General features: G+C 38.7%; 1 protein-coding gene across 1 annotated transcript in view; it reads left to right on the top strand.

Moving 5' to 3' along the window:
* Rp1 (RP1 axonemal microtubule associated) overlaps positions 1-7,142 on the top strand; it is an 8,862-nt gene extending 1,720 nt beyond the window's left edge. Inside the window, exon 3 of the mRNA XM_008844427.1 lies at positions 1,558-7,142. Within this exon, the coding sequence (XP_008842649.1) occupies positions 1,558-7,142 (5,585 nt within the window). The remainder of the gene's footprint in view (positions 1-1,557) is intronic.
* The last annotated feature ends 12,226 nt before the right edge of the window (positions 7,143-19,368 follow it).

Raw genomic sequence — 19,368 nt, 5'->3', positions numbered from 1 at the left:
CTCTCCACTCCAAAGGCATTCCTGTAAAAAAAACATAGATCCTCACAGACACCTTTTATTTAAAAAGTGGTTCATGTGGGTAGCAATAATCTAGGCTGCTCATTGTTTAGGATTTGGTTGAAGATGTGGGGAAGAGCGTCTTGAAGTTGGAGAGCATGGGGTGGGCTCATCAGTTTACACTGTGCTCATTATTTCCAGGGAAGCTTGAGCTCTGTGCTGACTGCCATTTATATTTAAATTCTAATTTTCATTCTCTTTTGGCATGGAAAAATAAGCATTTTAAGAAGTACTAATCCTTGTACTTATTGCTAGTGGGCTAAAATCATGTATTATTTTCATTTAATTGTTTCATAGGCACCATAATTGATAATGCATCTATTTTGCAGGTGTTAACTGCTTGATCTAGTTATACATATATATATACTGTTTAACTATGCTCATTTTATTAAAGTGGATTTGCTTTTTTATGTCTTTTATCAGCTGTTTATTATGATTTTTGATAACTTTAGGGACTATGAGGACTCTGTTAAATTTTATTTCATCAAAAAGTTAATTAAGACTGAGATTTTTTATTTACAAAAAAGGATAAAAATATTTTGGGGTTTGACATGGTGATTACTTTAGGGGGAACATGTGCAAATCCATATAGACTAGTGATAAGAATTTTATTAAATTTGAGAGCAGAAGTGCCAAAGTTACTGATAAAAATATACATTAAAAATAATATCTGATGGGACTGGAGAGATGGCTCATCAGTTAAGAAAAGTGGCTGCTTTTGCAGAGGAGCTGAGTTCCCAGTACGCACATGACAACTAAGGGTCATTCCTAACTCCAGTTCCAGGGGACATGACACCCATCTTTTGACCTCCATGGGCACTAGATTCATAGATGCACTTACATGCATACCGGTAAAACTCATACACATAAAAATAAAAATAAAAAATAATATCTGAGTCTATTTCCAACTCTGTTTTCTTCTAAAGTATATATTAAATCAAGTGCACTGATTATACAAAGAAAATGTTAAATGTTATTTGAAGAATCAAGGACTAAACATGTTTGTGTTATAATGCTGCGGATGTCTATCTTGTATGTACTCGGATGAAGTGCCACCATTAGCTGTTACTTGCCTGCCTTTCTTAAACAGGGAAACAGAGCTTTATTAGAGTCTAGTTTTAGTACTGGTAAACAAGACTCACAGAAAAACAGTTTTCTCTACATAATTATTAGTAATTTTTACTTTATACATTGTACTTTATATATTTGTTAAAATTAAAACACTGTGAATGTCTTCATTGAAACATAGTTTACTTTTTACTAGTGGTTTGAAAAAATACAGTGCAAGGTGTAGTAGGATTTCTCAAAAAACTATTGGCTACATAGTTTATAAATATAGCAGTTAACATTTTATTGTAAAACACAGAAAACTGGTGGTTTTGGTACTAATTTTTCTCTATTTCTTCCTTCTTTGCTGCCTCTTCCATGGAATACTTATAACTTCTCTGCTTTCCACATTATATTTTCACATGGTGTCTTTTACTCTTAAAATCGTGAAAGTGAACACACATAAGCCTTCAATCCCAAGACCCCAGATTTACTCTCTTTCTTCTGATAAAACACATGATTGCTGTTCAGACTGTTCGTTTGCTCCAGACAATTACTTGGCCTTAGGAAAACAAGATTCTCAGAATTTTTCAGCATATCCTTCTGAAGATGGTATTGAGAAGTCAATTATTTTTAATCAAGATGGTACTATGACAGTTGAGATGAAAGTTCGAGTCAAGATAAAAGAAGAGGAAACCATAAAGTGGACAACCACTGTCAATAGAGCCGGTCTTTCTAATAATGATGAAAAGAGTAAGATAAGTAGTTATCCGGGAATAACAGATGAGCGATCGTCTACTTTGGAGCTTGCAGCATGTTCGTTATCTGCGGGTGTCACAAGTACTCAGCAAGAGGATAATTTTGCAGAGGAAGAAAGCACTCAAGTGACAGATCGACAGACTGAAACTTGTAGTTCTGCTACTTGGGAGAATGCTGCTGTGGACACAAACGTCATTCAGGGAAGTCAGAAAAAAATGAAGCATCATTTTTATAGGCCTCCAACTCCTGGACCAAGGAGAACAAGACAAAAGAAATCTGTGACAGGGAGTGTGACCTTAGTATCTGAAACAGAGGTTCAAGAGAAGCAGTTTTCTTATAGTGAAGAAAGAGAGAGTAGAGAAAAATCTGAGTATCACATGTTTACACATTCTTGCAGTAAAATGTCCTCAGTATCTAATCAACTTGTTCAGATCAATAACAATGACCAGATGGATGTATCAATAGAAAGGAAAAAGGAAAGTGCACTCTTCAAGTCAAAAGCCATAAATGCAGGTGTTGTAGAAAGTACAAGCCAGAAGACATTAAAGATGTGCCATAACAATGCTTTACCATCAACTGCACCAGAGAACTCAACTGTGGAGGAAGGTAGGATTGATAGTATTATATCAGATAAACTGGGTATCAAGAACTTCAGAACTCTTGACAACACCAATGACAGTTTCAGTCCTACTTTAGCAGACACAGCTCACTCCTCAAGTAACAACTCTGGAACTGACAAAAGTATTTCTGAGGTTTCTTCAGGAGGGTCCTCTACTGTCCTCACAAGAATGGACAAACTGGTTAATGAAGTTGCTCGGTGTAGTTTAGCAGAACTTCCAGAAAACGGAAAACAGGTTTTGTCCTCGTTCTCTGGCAAAAAGAAGAAGAAATCTCAGCAGCAAATGGCAAATACCAGGTATAAGAGAGAGACTGAAACCAAAGGACATGCTAATAAAAACGAGAAAATAAAGAAAGAAGGAATACTTGCACAGGAGATGATTTTGCAAGATTCTGACAGTTGCCTTAAAGGGGAGCTACTTTATGAGGAAGACCTTGATTCAAGTGATATGATAATTGACTCATATCATTTTTGTTCCAAGAGTAATCTCTATCCCCCAGTTTCCAAAAATCTCCATAAAAATAAATTAAATACTATTCAAATTCCTAAGACCCAAAGACTTTTAGCCAAAAGAAAATCCAGAGCAGTAAGGAAGGTAAGCTTAGGAGGACCTAGAAGAGGAGGAACTGGTCAAGCTAACAAAGTGTTTCTCCATAGTGAATCTAAATTTTATAAAAGTACTTTGGAAAATCAAAGTTTTCTTCATATGTTTAACCTTTCTGAGCAAAAACTGAAAGCTTCTTATGTACCACAGTCTCAAGTAAAAATAGTATCTGGAACTTTGAGAGGAACGGCAAAAAAGAGTTTAGTTCCTAATGTTAGTGACTCACACATAACTTTAAAAAGCCAGAAAAAACAAAATGGAGATAAATCGAAGGTAGGTGCTACAGTCAGTAAACAGCATGTTACAACCACGGAAGACTCTTTAGCTTCTTTGAAAATGGCTGATTTTCCCAAGGGTGTTCCTCATCATTCAATTCAAAATTATGTACAGAGATGGTTGCAGAATGTAAATCCATATCCACATCTAGTGCATAGGGAGTCAGCTCTGCTACGCAAACATAAAGGAAATGTGGAAAATTATAACAGTAATGATTTTCCAGGAAATAATCTCCATATAATCTCTTCGAAAGGAAAGAATTTTGTCATGGAAAGTAATAAGCAGAAAACTAAAAATGCCAGTTGGGCTGACAATAATCTATGTGGGGAGGTGGGTAAATCTCTTTTTGCTAAAGATAATGGTGAACAACTTAAACATCTCTGTGAGAGTCAGCATGAACATAGTATTTTGTCACAGACAGTTGTTAGTGATCATAATAGTAAAAGTCATCTGTCTACTGAAAAGTCAGGCGCCGAAATGAGCCTTATTAATCAAGAAATAAACCTAGTTCCAAAGGGGGAAAGTGTAACGGCTGCCGTTCAGGTGGACGCCTTGGGAGAGAATGCTTCGAAAGACCACTTACCGGCCCTGTTGCCTCACCACCTGGAAGTTTTAGTTCCTGACGGCCACAAGAATCAGACTGGAATTGCTCAAATACCAGGTTCCTTTGCAGATGGCCCTTCTGGAGTATGTCATTCATCTGCTAATCTCCTTCTAGCCTGGCTTTTGGTGCTGACTCTAAAGGGAAGTATGAATAGCTTCTGCCAAGGGGATTCACACAAGACTGTGAGCAGATCTTCAGAAACAGTTGCACTTTTCGAGGTTCTAAAGCACATCCCCATCACAGAGGAAGCTGATGACTTAAAGGCTGCTGTTCCCAGTTTAGCAGAATCAACCAGAAAGTTCAGTGGATCCAGTGAGAGAGAAGACATGGCTCCAGTAGATCTTCCAGAAAATTGTACCACAGCCGGCATCCAGAGAGTTCCCAGGTGTGGAGGAAGTGAAAGAACTCAGAAAATCCTATTGGACAAAGGCTGCTGGGCCAGGGAGGCCTGTGACCCTGAGCGCTGTGATTCAGAAGTGAAGAAGCCACGTGACTCTCCATGTGAGATGTGCTCTGTGAGTATGACTTGTCCTCCAGAAGAGGCATGTGACCCTAGTGATGCTTTCTTTGCTAGTGATAGTTGTACTGTGGGCCAGCCCTCCACAAATGATGCTTGCCTCCTAGGAGAGCCCTGTTTACTTACTGATGCAGGGTGTTCCTCTGACACTTATGTTCAGGAGAACCACATCTATGAAGCCCCTTGCTGGACTGAGGACACCCACATTCCCATCAGCGTCTGCAATACCACTGACTTTTTGAATTCCAAAGAAAACAAATACACAGATAACTTGGAATTAACTGAAGAGTTAACAACAGTTGGTGAAGTTCAGAAAGATCCAAACGTTTTGACAGACACTGGGTGTAAAAATGACATTAACGTATCACCATCACATCAAAATGTGAGTAACTTAAGCTCCTGTGACCCTTTCCTAAATAGAACTGACCCAGAATTTGGTAAGAACCATAGTTCTTTAGATGAACTTGAAAATTGTTCATTAAAGAAAATTCAGGATAAAAAGAAATATATGTCCTGTGATAAGGAAGAATCGAGGGCCTCTGAAGAACCAGGCTCAATAACCAGCAGTGTGATAGCAAGTGAAATAAATAATATTTCAGAATTAGAATCTTTTGAAGAATTAGAAAATCAAGACACTGATACCTATAACACAGAGTTAAGTGCTGAAAAGCCAACTCGAGAAGAGTCGGAGGCTAGGACACATTCCAAGTCGATAAACACGCCGTGTAGGGATGTTATAGAAGAGGAAAGAAGAAATATTCTGCTTTCTGAGACAATTAGCATGAGGCAGGTGACACCACCATCATTAGTTTTTTGCTCTGATTCTAATAAAAGTACTGAAGAGGAGATCAATGAAGGAGAAACTAACATGAGAGTTAAAATGATGGTAAAAATCATGGAAAATGGAAATTGTATGGATTCCTCTTTTGATTTTACAAAACGTTTCAAAGGTCCAGTGACTTCAGACTGGTCAGATTATAGAGCAGACAGTGAGAGTGAGCAGCCACACAGAGCACCCAGCAATGACTGCAGTGATGGTGATGAGCTCACCCAGGAGAAGGAATACCACAGAGGGTTTGTTAAAAGGACGGTAGAAAAGCTTTGCAGGAAGGCAGAGACTATGAAACCAGCCTTTCTTCATGGGCCTCCACACAGATCTCGAGTTTGTCCTTGTAATTTTATGGACAGCCAGTGTGCTAGGAAAGAAAGGTTTTATGATTCTGAAGGGCAGTCATTTGTCTCATCTGAACAGATGTCTAGGAGTTCACCTACGCTGCAGGAGTTTCAGGAGGAACAACAAGGTAAATATGATGGTAAGAGTATGAGGGACAGTTATGGGGGCAGCACTGCAGAGCACAGAACTGAACAAAACGACCATGACAAGGTCCTCGTGGACAAGGAGAAAGGAGAGCTGATTGACACTGGTAAATGGCTCCTGTGGGAAAACCACTTGCTGAGGGTGTCACCTGACAATCCTGGTGTGTATGTCAATACAGACACGACCTCAGCGGACACCCTACCTGATAACAGCAGCGTTGGGGCTCCATGTTCGCATTTTGGAAATTTAGCCCCTGGCCCAACAATGACTGAACTATCCTCTTCAGAAATGGAGGAAATGACTGAACCACTTGAACGGAAATGCAATTATTTTAACTTGCTTCATGCTAGTGACTCTGAACCTTTTTGTGAAGATGTTCTAGATGTGAAGAATAGAATCTGCGGCAAAATGAAAATACCAAATCAGCATACAGAGGAGCGGGGTAACCATCGGTCTGAAAGAGTGTGCACGTCTGTCACGCAAGCCTTTGCACCTGCTGGTAATAAAGTCCACCCTGTTCCTGACAATACTATTAAAACTCAACCATTACGTGGCAGTCATGTGACTCAAGGTACACTTCAGGAAGGTGACTCTTTGGATAAACTTTATGCTCTTTGTGGTCAGCATTGCCCAATACTTACTGTTACTATTCAACCTGTAAATGAGGAACAGAGAGGATTTGCTTATTGTAAAGATTCTGATATTGAAAATTCTTTGGGTTTCCATTTATGGAGGAAAATATACCCATTTTTGCTACAGTGCCAAAAAAGCATGTCCAGGGATGAGAAGAATAAGGTGAGTGTGAACAAAGGACTTGCTGATAACACCACTGGTGACCCATTTGATCAACTTGGTTTCAAGAACATGTGCGACTTGATGAACAAAAGAATGAAACACAAAGGCATTAACTTTTCAAATTTAGAGGAAGAGATCAATTTAAAGAAATTTCAGTCATATTTAAAGAAAATTTTTTGTTTAGATTTCCTGCATACATCCTTGTTAATTGAGAGGGGTGTGAATTCCAATACACAAAAGCATATCAATTGGACAAATATCTCTGAAACAGTTGATGAAAATAACAACTTATTAACTAATGGGTTCCAGAACTCAAGAAAAAATCTTAACCAAGTGGTAAGGGAAAATACTAATGGTCATTTCTTCTTTGAACTGCTTGGTCAAACTTGCCTGTTAGGTATTTGCCAACCTGAGACAACCTTGAGAAGCAAGAATGGAAATATGCTAGAAATACATTATGTTTCTGGAGGTAAAATTCTTTTCATTTGGGAAGAGGAAAACCAATTGAATTTAAAAGATTTTGAAGGCAGTAATGAACAAAGATGATTTATAATTTTAATGATTCCACACCCATTTTCTATCAATATGTTCTCCCACAAAAAGAGGAAGCACATGGGATTGACACATAGGCTAGATAACGTCCAGGAGTTTCTTACTCTTTCAAAATGTGTGTGCCCTTGAAAACACAGTCTTAAAGGAAACTGATTTGGTTTTCTTCATTGCTTTGCTCTTAATTTTCTCAGTACAAGTTTTTATGTGGTTTTGTTCTAAACTTACATAATTTCCTGTATCTTTGACTTTCTTTGACCTGGCCGTAAAGCTATGCTTAGGCTAAGAATTATGTCTTTTTAGCTATTGTTAACTATGTGTGTAATATAGTGAATGTATTAGTGAACAGATGGAATAAACGTAGTCTTAAATTGCTTCCTTTATTAAGTACGGATTTAATAAAAAGTTTGCTGGAAAGATCTCCACTGCAGCTTTCTAGTGTCTTGTGCCAATATGCTGCCCTGGTTCCCTTTGAACAGCCAATCATGTGTCAAGCACTTCTATGGGTTAGTATTCACCATTTTCTCATGAAACAGACAGCTCACTACTATGTTGGTCATCTAGTATTTTCCTAGAAATTATAATCTTTAAAAAATTTCAAAATGTCAAGAGAGAAAAGTATTCTCTGGAGGAAAATTAAAGTAGCTTGGAATAGATAAAACAGTGACTTGAACATTCTCTTCAAGTTCAAAGAACATTGCTGTGAAGAACTGGACAATTTTTTTGCATGTTTACCTGCTTAATAGAGATATATACTTAGATATAAATAAGACATAAAGAAGCTCAAATACATTTGACTATGAGTCACACTTTTGAATAATTGTAGTATATTGTCTGGATATTAGGAAAGTCTTTCAAGATTCCTTCTACTCAGTGATGGTATAGAAATGAATTTTATAAAATTTAATACTCTGTTGTCTAGAACTGACTCAAAAGCAGAATGAGTAAATTCCTGGAGCAACACATGTAAGTGTCAAAATAACACAAATCAGTCATTGTACTAAAAGAAAATACAGAAAGGCTATCTTTGATTTCTGTTCAGCATGAGTCCTAAATCCATAAAAAGACTATTTGTCTATGTAACACATGCCCTTTCTTCATCAAAACAATGCTCTCCTAATAATTGAAGTGTGGAAGTCATACTGTGTAAGCATCTGTGGTGAGCAGTGAGATATTGTTATGAAATAAAAAAAGCCATTTTGGAGAAATGCTAAAGGAGAAGAATTAGTATTAATTTTGCACCTATTGTATATCAAGGACTATGGTAGAATTAAGGGTTTATTATATATAACCATTCTATTACTTATAATTGTTAATGTATTACTGTGGTCTTATTACTTCTTTATTTTCTAATGTATCAGAACTTGGGAGCAAGGAGGTGATTTGTTTGATTACTGGTATATAATATTTATCATGCCAGGATTTTATGATGCAAATCAGTGTTTTTTCCTGTATATTTTTATCTTCCTTCACGTGAGGAAGCAGTGGTAAAATGTTTAAACAGATAAGCTCTCATTCTTTAGGGCAGAGACATAGAGAAAAATATATCGTAATCTTTAGGCACACAAAAGAATTGGGGGGAATAGCATAACAACAAAAAGTTTAGAAATGCGAGGCATGTGGTGTGTGTTTGGGGCAGCAATACAGCATCAATGTCCTCAGTGGCCCCAGTAACACCGGGAACATGAAGCTGAAGCTACAGTCATGAATTAATAACAAGTGATATGTAATGAACTTAAAGTGAACACATGCACACGCAGAGTTCTGAGATCTGAGTCTGTGCTGCATTCACGGTTGTATTCCAGACCTAGCACATTATCAAGACGTAGAAAACAGCATGGGTAAGAATTGTTGATGGCGTTATTTGCTGGTTATTACATCAAGTCCTTATTTGTAGAGGAACATGCACATATACTAAGGAGGTAACTGATTTTGATGTATTTTATAAAACATTTCAATAAGTTGTAGAAATATATGAATTTTTGCTCTTAAATATTTAAAGAATGTTTTTATTTCCCACAAGACTTGCATTAAAAAAGATCTTGTAGTGATTTTCAGACCACTCTGATCTACAGCATGAGACCCCGTTTCAAAAAATACATATTGTAGCACTGTGAAATTTAGAAGACTAAGTGAAACTTTAGAAGAAATTTAAGATTATGCACACCTCACTTTTGCTTTAAAGATGAAGCACCTTGAAGGGACAGGAAGGGAGTCTAGCTTTGTGGACCCACTGGAATCCAGATGCTTTTCAGCTGAGGATGGGGCACAGCTAATGTCCTGCATATGCCCAGATGCTAAGGATGGCTATTCAAGCTCTATTGTCCCAACATGGAGTTGTGAAATTTTTTTTGCCCAACAAATAGCAGCTGGGCAATGCCAGAACTCTAGCACCCTGAGGAGACATGTGTGGCTCTGGGATTACCCTACTCACTGGAGTAATCTGGGTGGCCTGCTTCAGCTTGGAAGTAGGCTAAGGGTCCAACTAGACAGGCATTCATACACTCAAGTGTTAAACTCAGAAGGTATAGCAGTATTCAGAACTAAAGAAATTATTCTATTAGTAGACTGGAGTTGCAGTTCAAAAACAGGATTACAAATTAAAATACCAACTGTCAACTGTCAGATCCCAGGGAAAACAAATTTGAGGAGGTCTGAGTTATTGAAAGTGTTAACACAAACTGGGTGTGGACAGACAGACAGACAGACACACACACACACACTACACACACACACACCATTAATCCCCAGGAGAGGCAGAAGCAGACAGATTGCTGTGAATTGGAGGCCAGCCCAGGATGTTTTACATAGTGAGTTTAAGGCCAGCTGGGGCTACATACTGAGAGCCTGTTTCAAAGATCCCCCACAAAAGTTTTACCACAAGTTGAAGTTAATAAGCCATCACCTCAGTGGGCAAGGGTAATATTTATAATATTTACAAGATTCAGATAGTTCCCCTCAACTTTTTAGTTCAGTGCCCTTTTTTAAAGATTTATACTCAAGTATTGAAGACAGACTTCATACTTCTAGTAATTATTGATAAAACTGGGCCAGCAGATTAAGTCCTTCTGAGGAGCTGCCTTGTAAGACGATGAGAGGTTTATTGGAGAGAACGTTTCTAGAAGGTGACCTTGGAAAAAAGTACTGATAACATTTTAGCTATTAAAGAAATCAATGATATCTTTTCAAAAGTTGTAGTTCTTCCCACTGAAAGTATTTAGCTCTGCTGGGTGCTAAGATATTTTTAAAAAGGAATATAATTAACATAGTACCGTGTTTTGTAAGTTAAAGTCAATTAGCATTTTGAGCTCTGCATGGTGCCAAATGTTATATCTGTCTCTGTCAGTCCTCACAGTAACCCTGTCAGATGGTTAAGTATCTTCAGTGTAGCTGGAGGGTGTTGGCCTCCCCTCAGCCTGAACTCTGCTGCTACCAGGAGACTGTTGTGCAACAGTCCCCATGGAGGGTTGGGGTGAGGAGAGAGACCGATGGGGCAAGAGGGGCCTTGGGTGGCGGCGAGTACAACAGGAGAAAACACCCAGGAGACTGTGTCAGCGGACAGCTCGTTTATTGTGGTGGAAGCAGAGGTTTATATAGGAAAGTTTCCCAGGCAAAGAGGTGGAGTTGGTTTTCTGGCAGCCTGGCAGGTAGGGGGAGGGGAGGGGTTTCTAAGGCTACTGGCCTTTTTCCTGTCCACTGGTCACATGATCTACAAGAGACCCAGTTAGGATTAAGGGATTAGCGACTTAATAGTTTTGCCTGGGGGCTGTTGGGTAAGAGAATGGAGCAGGCCTGGCTCCTGCCATCTTCACTGGCATGGCCAGGCACTCCTGACTTATCCCAACAGGAGGGAGACCAAATGTAACAGAGGGAGATGGACAAAGAAGCACTGTTTGGTGATTTCATGTCTGCAGTTAGTCCTCATACAGAGTCCTGGGTTCTGTGGTGTGATCTCCTGTATTGAGATTACCCTGAAAATGTAGTTACTCTTATTCCCTGACGTTAAGGGATACCAGGCGGATATGTGCCAAGGATTTTATTTAACTTAACAGAAGGTGCCATTAGTGTGTTCTAATGGGTCTAACGGGAATTTAAAGTATCACCAAGAGTAGACTGAGAAGGGATTAGTATGGGCCTGTCTGGGACAGAATTAGTTGAATTCCATTGTGAGTAATTTATATTCTTATACACAAGAAGTATTTGCATTACATTTTAAAAATAACAAACAGGTTTGTAAGATAATTTAAAGAAAATTAAAAGCAGAATTAACCACTAAGAATATGCTTGACTAAGCATAGTTTTTTGGTCCATTTTTTTCCCTGTAAAGGTTTTTAATCTTTCAGTGACTTCTATGATAATTTTCAAAGGAATATCAAAAGCCACAACAATGTATAACTGAAAATGATTTCTAAAATTCCCAAATAAATCTTTGAACAGGTATAAGTAGTATGCTGGGTGGCTTGGAGCTGATGGCTCACCCTGTTGTTCTGGACAGTGAACAGTGTGGAGTGTAGAGTTTAGATGAAATGACTGGCTGTTAACAGTTGCAATTCTGCAGCCTGTGCATTTCCTATTCTCTATGCAAAAATCATAATCCACACACAGACATTATAACAATAGCAGCAGCACTACAAAACAACAAAGATAGTGGTAAAAACCATTTAGCTGAACTTTTGTCCTCAGAATATTTTTTATCATTTGTAACACTGATGTTGGCTAATGGCTGGAGTCTACAGACAGCTGCCTAGTAAGACTGCTTTAAGCTCAAGTGAACTTATAAAACTAAGCAAATAAAAATGAAATATTAGGTTCTTGGAACAACATGAATCCATTGTATCAATACTGAAGGTAATTAGTGAGAAATGGATGACACTGATAGAGTGGTTATATTCATATATATAATACATATATTTAAAAATATGTATTTATGACCATAAATTTGTTTAACATCATCGTTATCATAGCATTCAAATTTAGTTAAGTCTGAAATAAGTTCTTTGAAATCAATCTTATCTGCAAATCTTTGGTCTAGGTAGATTCTTACCACTCTGTTGACTGTGTGCCATATGGCCAGCTTGGTTGGGCCTCATTTTAGTAACATAAAACTTATCATGCCCCATAACTTCTGATCATGATAAAAATCAATGGTTAGCATGAGTCAAGTAAATAAACCCATCTTTCAGAACCGAAGGGGAAAACACATGTATTTACTCTAGTAAATCTTCCACTGCCAAGGAAAGACCTGAGGATAGTGCCCATGAACCTTAGTAAGGCGTGATCCCATACACTCACTCCCCACGTGCCCCTCTGCTGCCGACTTCCATTGGCCTCCTTCCTGTAGTGCTAATCTCTCTTGGAAATACAGATTTCTTCTCCTGTATGCATTTTGATGTCATTGCCTTGTCAAATTTCACCTGGCACATACACATTCCAATCTAGCCAAGAATAAACTAAGTACAGGTAAGACAAGAGCCCCCAGGGTGTTTGCTAATAAACAATGATTCTCCTGTGAGAGGAGCACCTGGTCATGAATTGGCCACTTAGGCGGTAAGATCTTTGCCAAGGATAAAGAACTTCCTTCACAAAGGCATACTGAAACGCCCATGTCAGAGTCTGTTTCCCAGACACAGAGAGCTTATGGCCACTCTCAAGAGTGAGATCTCAATACCAAATTAAAAGAAATCATAATAAAATTATAATCTTGTATACACATACATCCTATTTGTTCTCATGAATGTGGTACAGATAAGTCAAATGAATAGTAATGGGCTGTCATTGGAATTTGTTTTAGATTCATTTACAAAGACTGGAAAATTAGTCTGAATTTTCGGTAACCCCCCAAACCCCAAATGATTTGGGCGCATGGAAAGTTCTCTGTGTATTGTTTTATGACTTCTCTTGCTTTCTCACTGCTTACTCATTCAGTACGCCCATCTGCACAGTGGACTCCGTGCTCCTAGGAGCAGGCTGTAGTGTAGCATTATGGGAATTCAGTCTGGTGCTTTCTTCTTTTAGAAGGTCAACATCAGGGTCAGTTTGGTTTGCCTTGTTTGGTTGCTCATTAACCATAGTTAAAATGTAGAACTGATTATAGGCATGCACCACCAGGCCCAACCTGATCACGCTGTTTTAAATGTTCATTATTATTGCTTATAGTTATTTCTCTTTATCTTTTTAAGTAATTGTTCTCTGGAATAATTATTGTTTTGGAAAACATGTAAACTTTTGGACTTTATTTTTATTTTAAAAATTTTTTCTTTTTTTTTGAGAATTTCAGGCATGTATATAGCGAAATATCACATCTGCCTCCCCCCCAACTCCCTGAATATTCCTCCAACACACCTTCTTCTCAACTTCATCTCTTTTTTTTAAAAAAAAAAAAACAAAAAACAAACAAACAAACAAAAACATTATGCCGGGCGTAGTGGCGCATGCCTTTAATTCCAGCACTTGGGAGGCAGAGGCAGGCAGATCTTTGTGAATTCAAGGCCAGCCTGTTCTACATAGTGAGTTCCAGGACAGCTGGGGCTACAAGGAGACTCTGTCTCAAAAAAGACAAAAACCAAAAACCAAAAAAACCAAAAAATCAAAAAAAAAAAAAACCCATTACGTCCATTTAGTGCCGCCCATGTGTGCTTGGGTGTGGAGCCACCTACTGGACATGGGAAACCTACCCAGAGACTATATCCTCAGTAAAGAGAAATCCCCATCCCGCAACAGCTCTCTGCTGCCGGCCCAGCATTCAGAACACTCCTCCCTGTCCTCCTGTTCTTGCATTTTTTTCTGTTCCCATTTTCCAAGATCTTCTCTGAGCCTCGGTGGTGGTGGGTTTGATGTAGGTGTCCTGTTTAGAGCTGGGCACTCAGCCTCTTATTCTCAGTGCTTTGACCAGTTATGCATCTCTCCATGGACTGTCCTCCACTGGGGGATGGTGAGGGGGAGCTTTTCAGACCCAGGTTGAGAACGGCCCAAATATATGAGTATAAACGTAAATATTTAGAAGGCGATTTGACAGCATGGCCATTCAACAAAATAACAATAGCAGGCTCTACTCTAGGCATAGGTTTTTGACCAGGAGTATGCCACTACACATGAAATTTCCTCCTATGAAGCATGTTTCAAATATAATCAGAAAGTGGTTAGTGACCCTATGACAGTCATGCCAGTATTCACCAGTGGGCCTATCTTACCTGGCCAGTTGGTACTGCAGGATGTAGAGTCCAGCACTGGGTAAGGCCATTAATGTCTTTTCTCCCCTACAGCCTGCATAGCACCTTCTGGTAATATGAAAGTTAGTCAGCAGAGGGAAGTTTTCATTGTCTGTTTGGCACTGATTTCTATGTCCTGAAGCCAAAATGTGTGGTGTCTTGGGCAATAGGGTTTACCATGGATTTTTGGAGTATCCTTGGATGGTCAGTAGCAAAGCCTATGTTCTTTTAGTGACCTCTAGGGTCTTCCTGACTAATAATGTGTAGGGAAGTATTCCCTGATGTGTCCTGAAATTTTCATTTAGTAATTCATGTCTTCTGGGAGTGACATTGTTCACCCATGTAAAGAAATTCTGTTCAAACTTTTAAGTTGTATTTTAATATTAATTTGACATTAATTATTAACTAGAGGCTTTCCATAAGGTCTTTCACACATCCTCAGTGTTGGTTGGCCCGCCTACTACCTCTTCTTCCCCAGCCTTCTGCTAACCCGACTTAATCTTTTAACGCTCAACCTCCCTCACTTCTTTCTTTCCACATGTGCTTTACTGTCCCTCATTTTGCTTTTTAAAGTTGGCTTGTGAGCTAGCAGGCTTCCGGAGGGCTTTGCACACGCCCCTCCTCTGGGTTAGCCCTCCTCTCCAGCACCTCATTCCCACAGCCTTTCCCTTAGTATTCCACCTCATACTTTCATTTTACCTATAGGCTACTATCCCTGTCCTCTGCCCAAGTGCCTTTCTAGTTTCCTGGTTTCCACTTGTGCTCCAAGTTTAATACACAAAAGATTTGAAGCTAGGATCCACACACAAAAGAGTGGCTTTCTGGGCCCAGATTACCTCAGTGTAAGTTTTTTGGTTCCATCTACTTACCTGTAAGCTTGGTCATTAACAGCTAAGTAACATTCTATTGTGTATATTGCTACATTTTTCTTATCCTTTCATCAACTGAGTCCATTTCCTGACTATTGTGAATAGAGCAGAGAACATGGGTGAGTAGATGTCTCTGTAGTAGGATATAGAGTCCTTTAGGTATATGCCTAAGCGTAGTATAGCTGGTCATATGTTAGACCTATTTCTAGTTTTCTGAGAAACCTCCATACTGATTTCCAAAGTGCCTGAACTAGCTTGCACTCCCACCAAGAGTGTGTGTGAGTCTCCCTTTCACCACATGGATGCCAACATTTTGTTGTCATTTGTACACCTGCTGATGGTCATTCTGACTGTGCAGAGATGGAATCATAAAGTACTTTTAATTTACATTTCTCTGATGGCTAAGGATGTTGAGCACTTTTTAAAGTGTTTGCTACTACTTGAATTTCTGTTTTTGAGAATTTTCTGTTCAGTTCCATAGCCCATTTTAAACTTGGGTTGTTTATTTTCTTAATGCTTAGTCTGAGTTCTTTGTACATTCTAGACACTAATCTTAAATTAATAGATGGCAAAGATGGTTCCAATTCTGTGGGCTGCCTCTTCACTTGTTTGACAGTTTCTTTTCCTGTACAGAGCTTTTCAGTTTCATGATATTCCATTTGTCAATTGCTGATCTTATTTTCTGTGCTATTTGAGTCCTATTTGAAAAGTCTTCATCTGTGCCTATAATAAAAGTGTACTTCCTACTTTTTCCTCTAGCAGTTTCAGGGTATCAGGCCTTAAATTTAAAAGAAATAATTCCTTGAAAATTTTATACAATGTATTTTGATCATATTTATCTTCCCAAATTTCTCCCAGATCCACACCCTCCCTTCCTTACTCACACAACTTTGTATTCTCACTTTTTTAAACCTATGGAGTCCAATTTGTGCTGTCTATATGCTCTTGGTTGTTCAGCCATCTAGTGGCATGTGGTCAACCTCAGGGGCCACACTCTTAAGAAGAGTAACTCTCCCTTTCCCAGCAGTTAGCAATTGCCAGTATCTCCTCAGAGTGGGACTTGGTGTCCACCTGTCTCCTCCATTCTAGGATTTTGTTTGACTTAAGCTTTCACAGGCCTTGTGTATGCAATCACAATCACTGTCAGCTCTTCTTTGCAATTGCCCTGTTAGGCCTCAAAAGCATTATTTCTTTGTAGTCATCTGCCAAGTCTGACTCTTATATCTTTCTGCCCCTTCTATGATAGATCCTATAGCTTGGGAGGAGGGGGTGTGATATAGATATCCCATTTAGGGCCTAGCACTCCACAGTCTCTTTCTCTCTGCACCTTGACCAGTGGAGGTTCTCTATATTAATTACCATCTACTGAAAAAAGAAGCTTCTCTGATGATGTTTGAGAGAGGCAATAATCTATGGGTATAATGATAAGTCATTAAGAGCCATTTTAAGTATAATGTCTTAAATTGCAGTCCTCAATTCATTTGAAGTTGAATTTTGTTAAGGGTGAGAGAGAAGCCTTTAGGTTCATTTTTCTGCAAGTTGAAATTCAAATTTCCCAGCACCATTTCTTGAAGATGCTGTTTTTCCAATGTACATTTTTGGCATCTTTGTTAAAACTGAGGTAACTGTAGCTGCATGAACTAACATCTGTGTGCTCAATTCTGTTTCATTGATCTGTGTCTATTTCTGTGACAGCACTGTGTTAGTCAGTTTTCCATTGCTGTGATAGAAACACTGACCCAATCAATTTATAGGAGTAAGAGTTTATTTGAGCTTATTTTTCCAGGGGAGTTATAGCTCATCATGGCAGGGAGGCATGGTGGCTGGAGGTGGCTGGAGCAGGAGCAGCAGAAGCTAAGCTCTCACATCATCACGCAGGCATAGGAAGCATGAGAGCAACTGGAGATCCCACAAGGCTTAAGAACTCTCTAAGTCCACCCCCAGTGATGTGCCTCCTCCAGGATAGCCACACTTTCTAAAACCTCCCAAAACAGCTCCATCATCTAGGGACAAAATGTTCAAATACTTGGAGCCTATGGGGGACATTTTCATTCAAACCATCACAAGCACCAACCTGTTTTTACTACTGTGACTCTGTAGTTTGATTTGAAATCAACTATGGAGACACACCCTGCAGTATTCTGGTTTAGGGTCGCTGTGGCCATCCTTGGCCTTTGTGCCTCCGTATAAATTTTTGGGTTATTTTGTCCATGTGTGTGAAGAATGGTGTTGGTATTTTGATTAAGGTTGCATTGACTCTATAGATAACTTTTGGTAGGATGGCCATTTTCCTAACGTTAATTCTTCTAACACAGGAGCTCTCAACTCTTTCCATCTTCTATGTCTTCCTTAATTTCTTCCTCTACATTATCTTAAAATTCTCATTATCGTGGTCTTTTGTTTCCTTGGTTAGGTTTATTCCCTGATACTTTATTTTTTGCTACTATTGTGAATGGGAACACATCCGGGATTTCTTTTTCAATCTTTTTGTCATTGATATGTAGGAAAGTACTGATTTTTGTGTGTGGTAATATTGGTTTTTTTTATTATTTATTTAATAACCACATATGTAGAAGAAGCATTTCATTACAGCAGCATTGACATATTCAATAACAATTTCCAGAGCTAAGATGCATCTTTTTCAAAACTGGCTGTAAATTTTTAGGTATATAGTTAATACAGTTATAAAATATTGTACTATGTCTAAACCCTATAAGACATAAAAATTAAATGAGGTTTTAAGCTTTAAAAACCCAAGGGCTGGGACTAAAGGCGTGAGCCACCACGCCTGGCCAAAAATTCATTTTTTTTTTTTTAGAAGAAGCATCTCATTACACCTTTAACATATTCAGTAACAATTTCCAGAGCAAGGATATATTTCTTTTAAAAGTGGCTGTAAATTTTTAGGTTCACAGTTGAATTAATACCATTATACAATAGTGAATTCAGTATAATCCTGTAAGATATAAAATTGAATGAGTTTTTACCCTTTAAAGAAGATCTCCATTTCATTTTAAAATACGCTGTTTCCTACTATTTTTTAATGTTATTTTTTATTTTTTTTAGAAGTGTATCATTACAGCTTTAATATGCTCAATAACAGTTTCCAGAGCAAAGATACAGCTCTTTCAAAAGTGGCTATAAAATTTTTAGGTTCGCTATTGAATTAATACAGTTATACAATATTGAACTCAGTATAGGCCCTGTAAGACACAAAATCGTAGTTTTAAACCTTTAAAAAAGATCTCGATTTCATTTTCAAATAAACTGTTTCTTACAGAAAAACTCATTGTTTTTGCTACTAACACTGAAATATTGGTGCATGCATCTGTATGTATCTGAGTATTACTAGTCATAATCGGTTGCACTTGAATCCTTGGCACTTCTGTATGTCTATAAAGTCATTGGGTAGATTTCAATGGTAATGTTCATCACCTCTACTAATTAACATAGCGTAAATTTTTATGCTTCCTCCTCAAATATAATACATTTATAAAAATTTGTTGATTTTATTTGTGTGTGTGTATATCACACAGAACATCCCAAACCATCTTATTCAACTATACACCCACTTCCCAGATGGCACCCTCCCATAGCCTCCCTTCCCCAACTAGAGCCCTTATACTCTGATATCCTGCTGCTGTCTGATGTGTTGTCGGCACCCCCAGCCATTTCCCACTACTTGTCCTTCTGGTGAATCTAGTCAGCCTATCTACAGGTCTTTGTTCTAGGAGGGTCAGCTGCTCCTCATCTAGTGGTAATCATTTGTCAATATTCCTTTGGATAAGATTGGGGTCTGCTGTTCATTTTCCCAGTTCTATGCTGGGTTACTATCTGGGAATCCCTTGGGCCACCCTGGCTAACAACTCAAAAGAAAGTATCTCCTATCTGGCATTGTTGCTTGTTAAGCAGCCTTTAACTATACATATGGACTCTTAAAAATTATATTGGGACTCTCCCGCCCTCAGGCCTCTCTGGGGGTAAGTCTACCATGCAGTCCTCTGCGCCTTGACTCCGCCAGCCGCCCTCACCCTTCCATCTCCCCCGCTGTTCTCTACTCCTAGCTTGGGCCCTGTGCCATTCCTAGTCTTGGGGCCCCAGACACCTGGGGAGCCACTGCTGATTCCTGACCCTGTTCACCCCCAC

This window comes from Nannospalax galili, unplaced genomic scaffold (assembly GCF_000622305.1).
Source record: "Nannospalax galili isolate Female #2095 unplaced genomic scaffold, S.galili_v1.0 scaffold40, whole genome shotgun sequence".
Taxonomy (NCBI): domain Eukaryota; kingdom Metazoa; phylum Chordata; class Mammalia; order Rodentia; family Spalacidae; genus Nannospalax; species Nannospalax galili.
The sequence above is the reverse complement of the archived record's forward strand: the minus strand, read 5'-3'. Positions and strand labels throughout refer to the sequence as shown.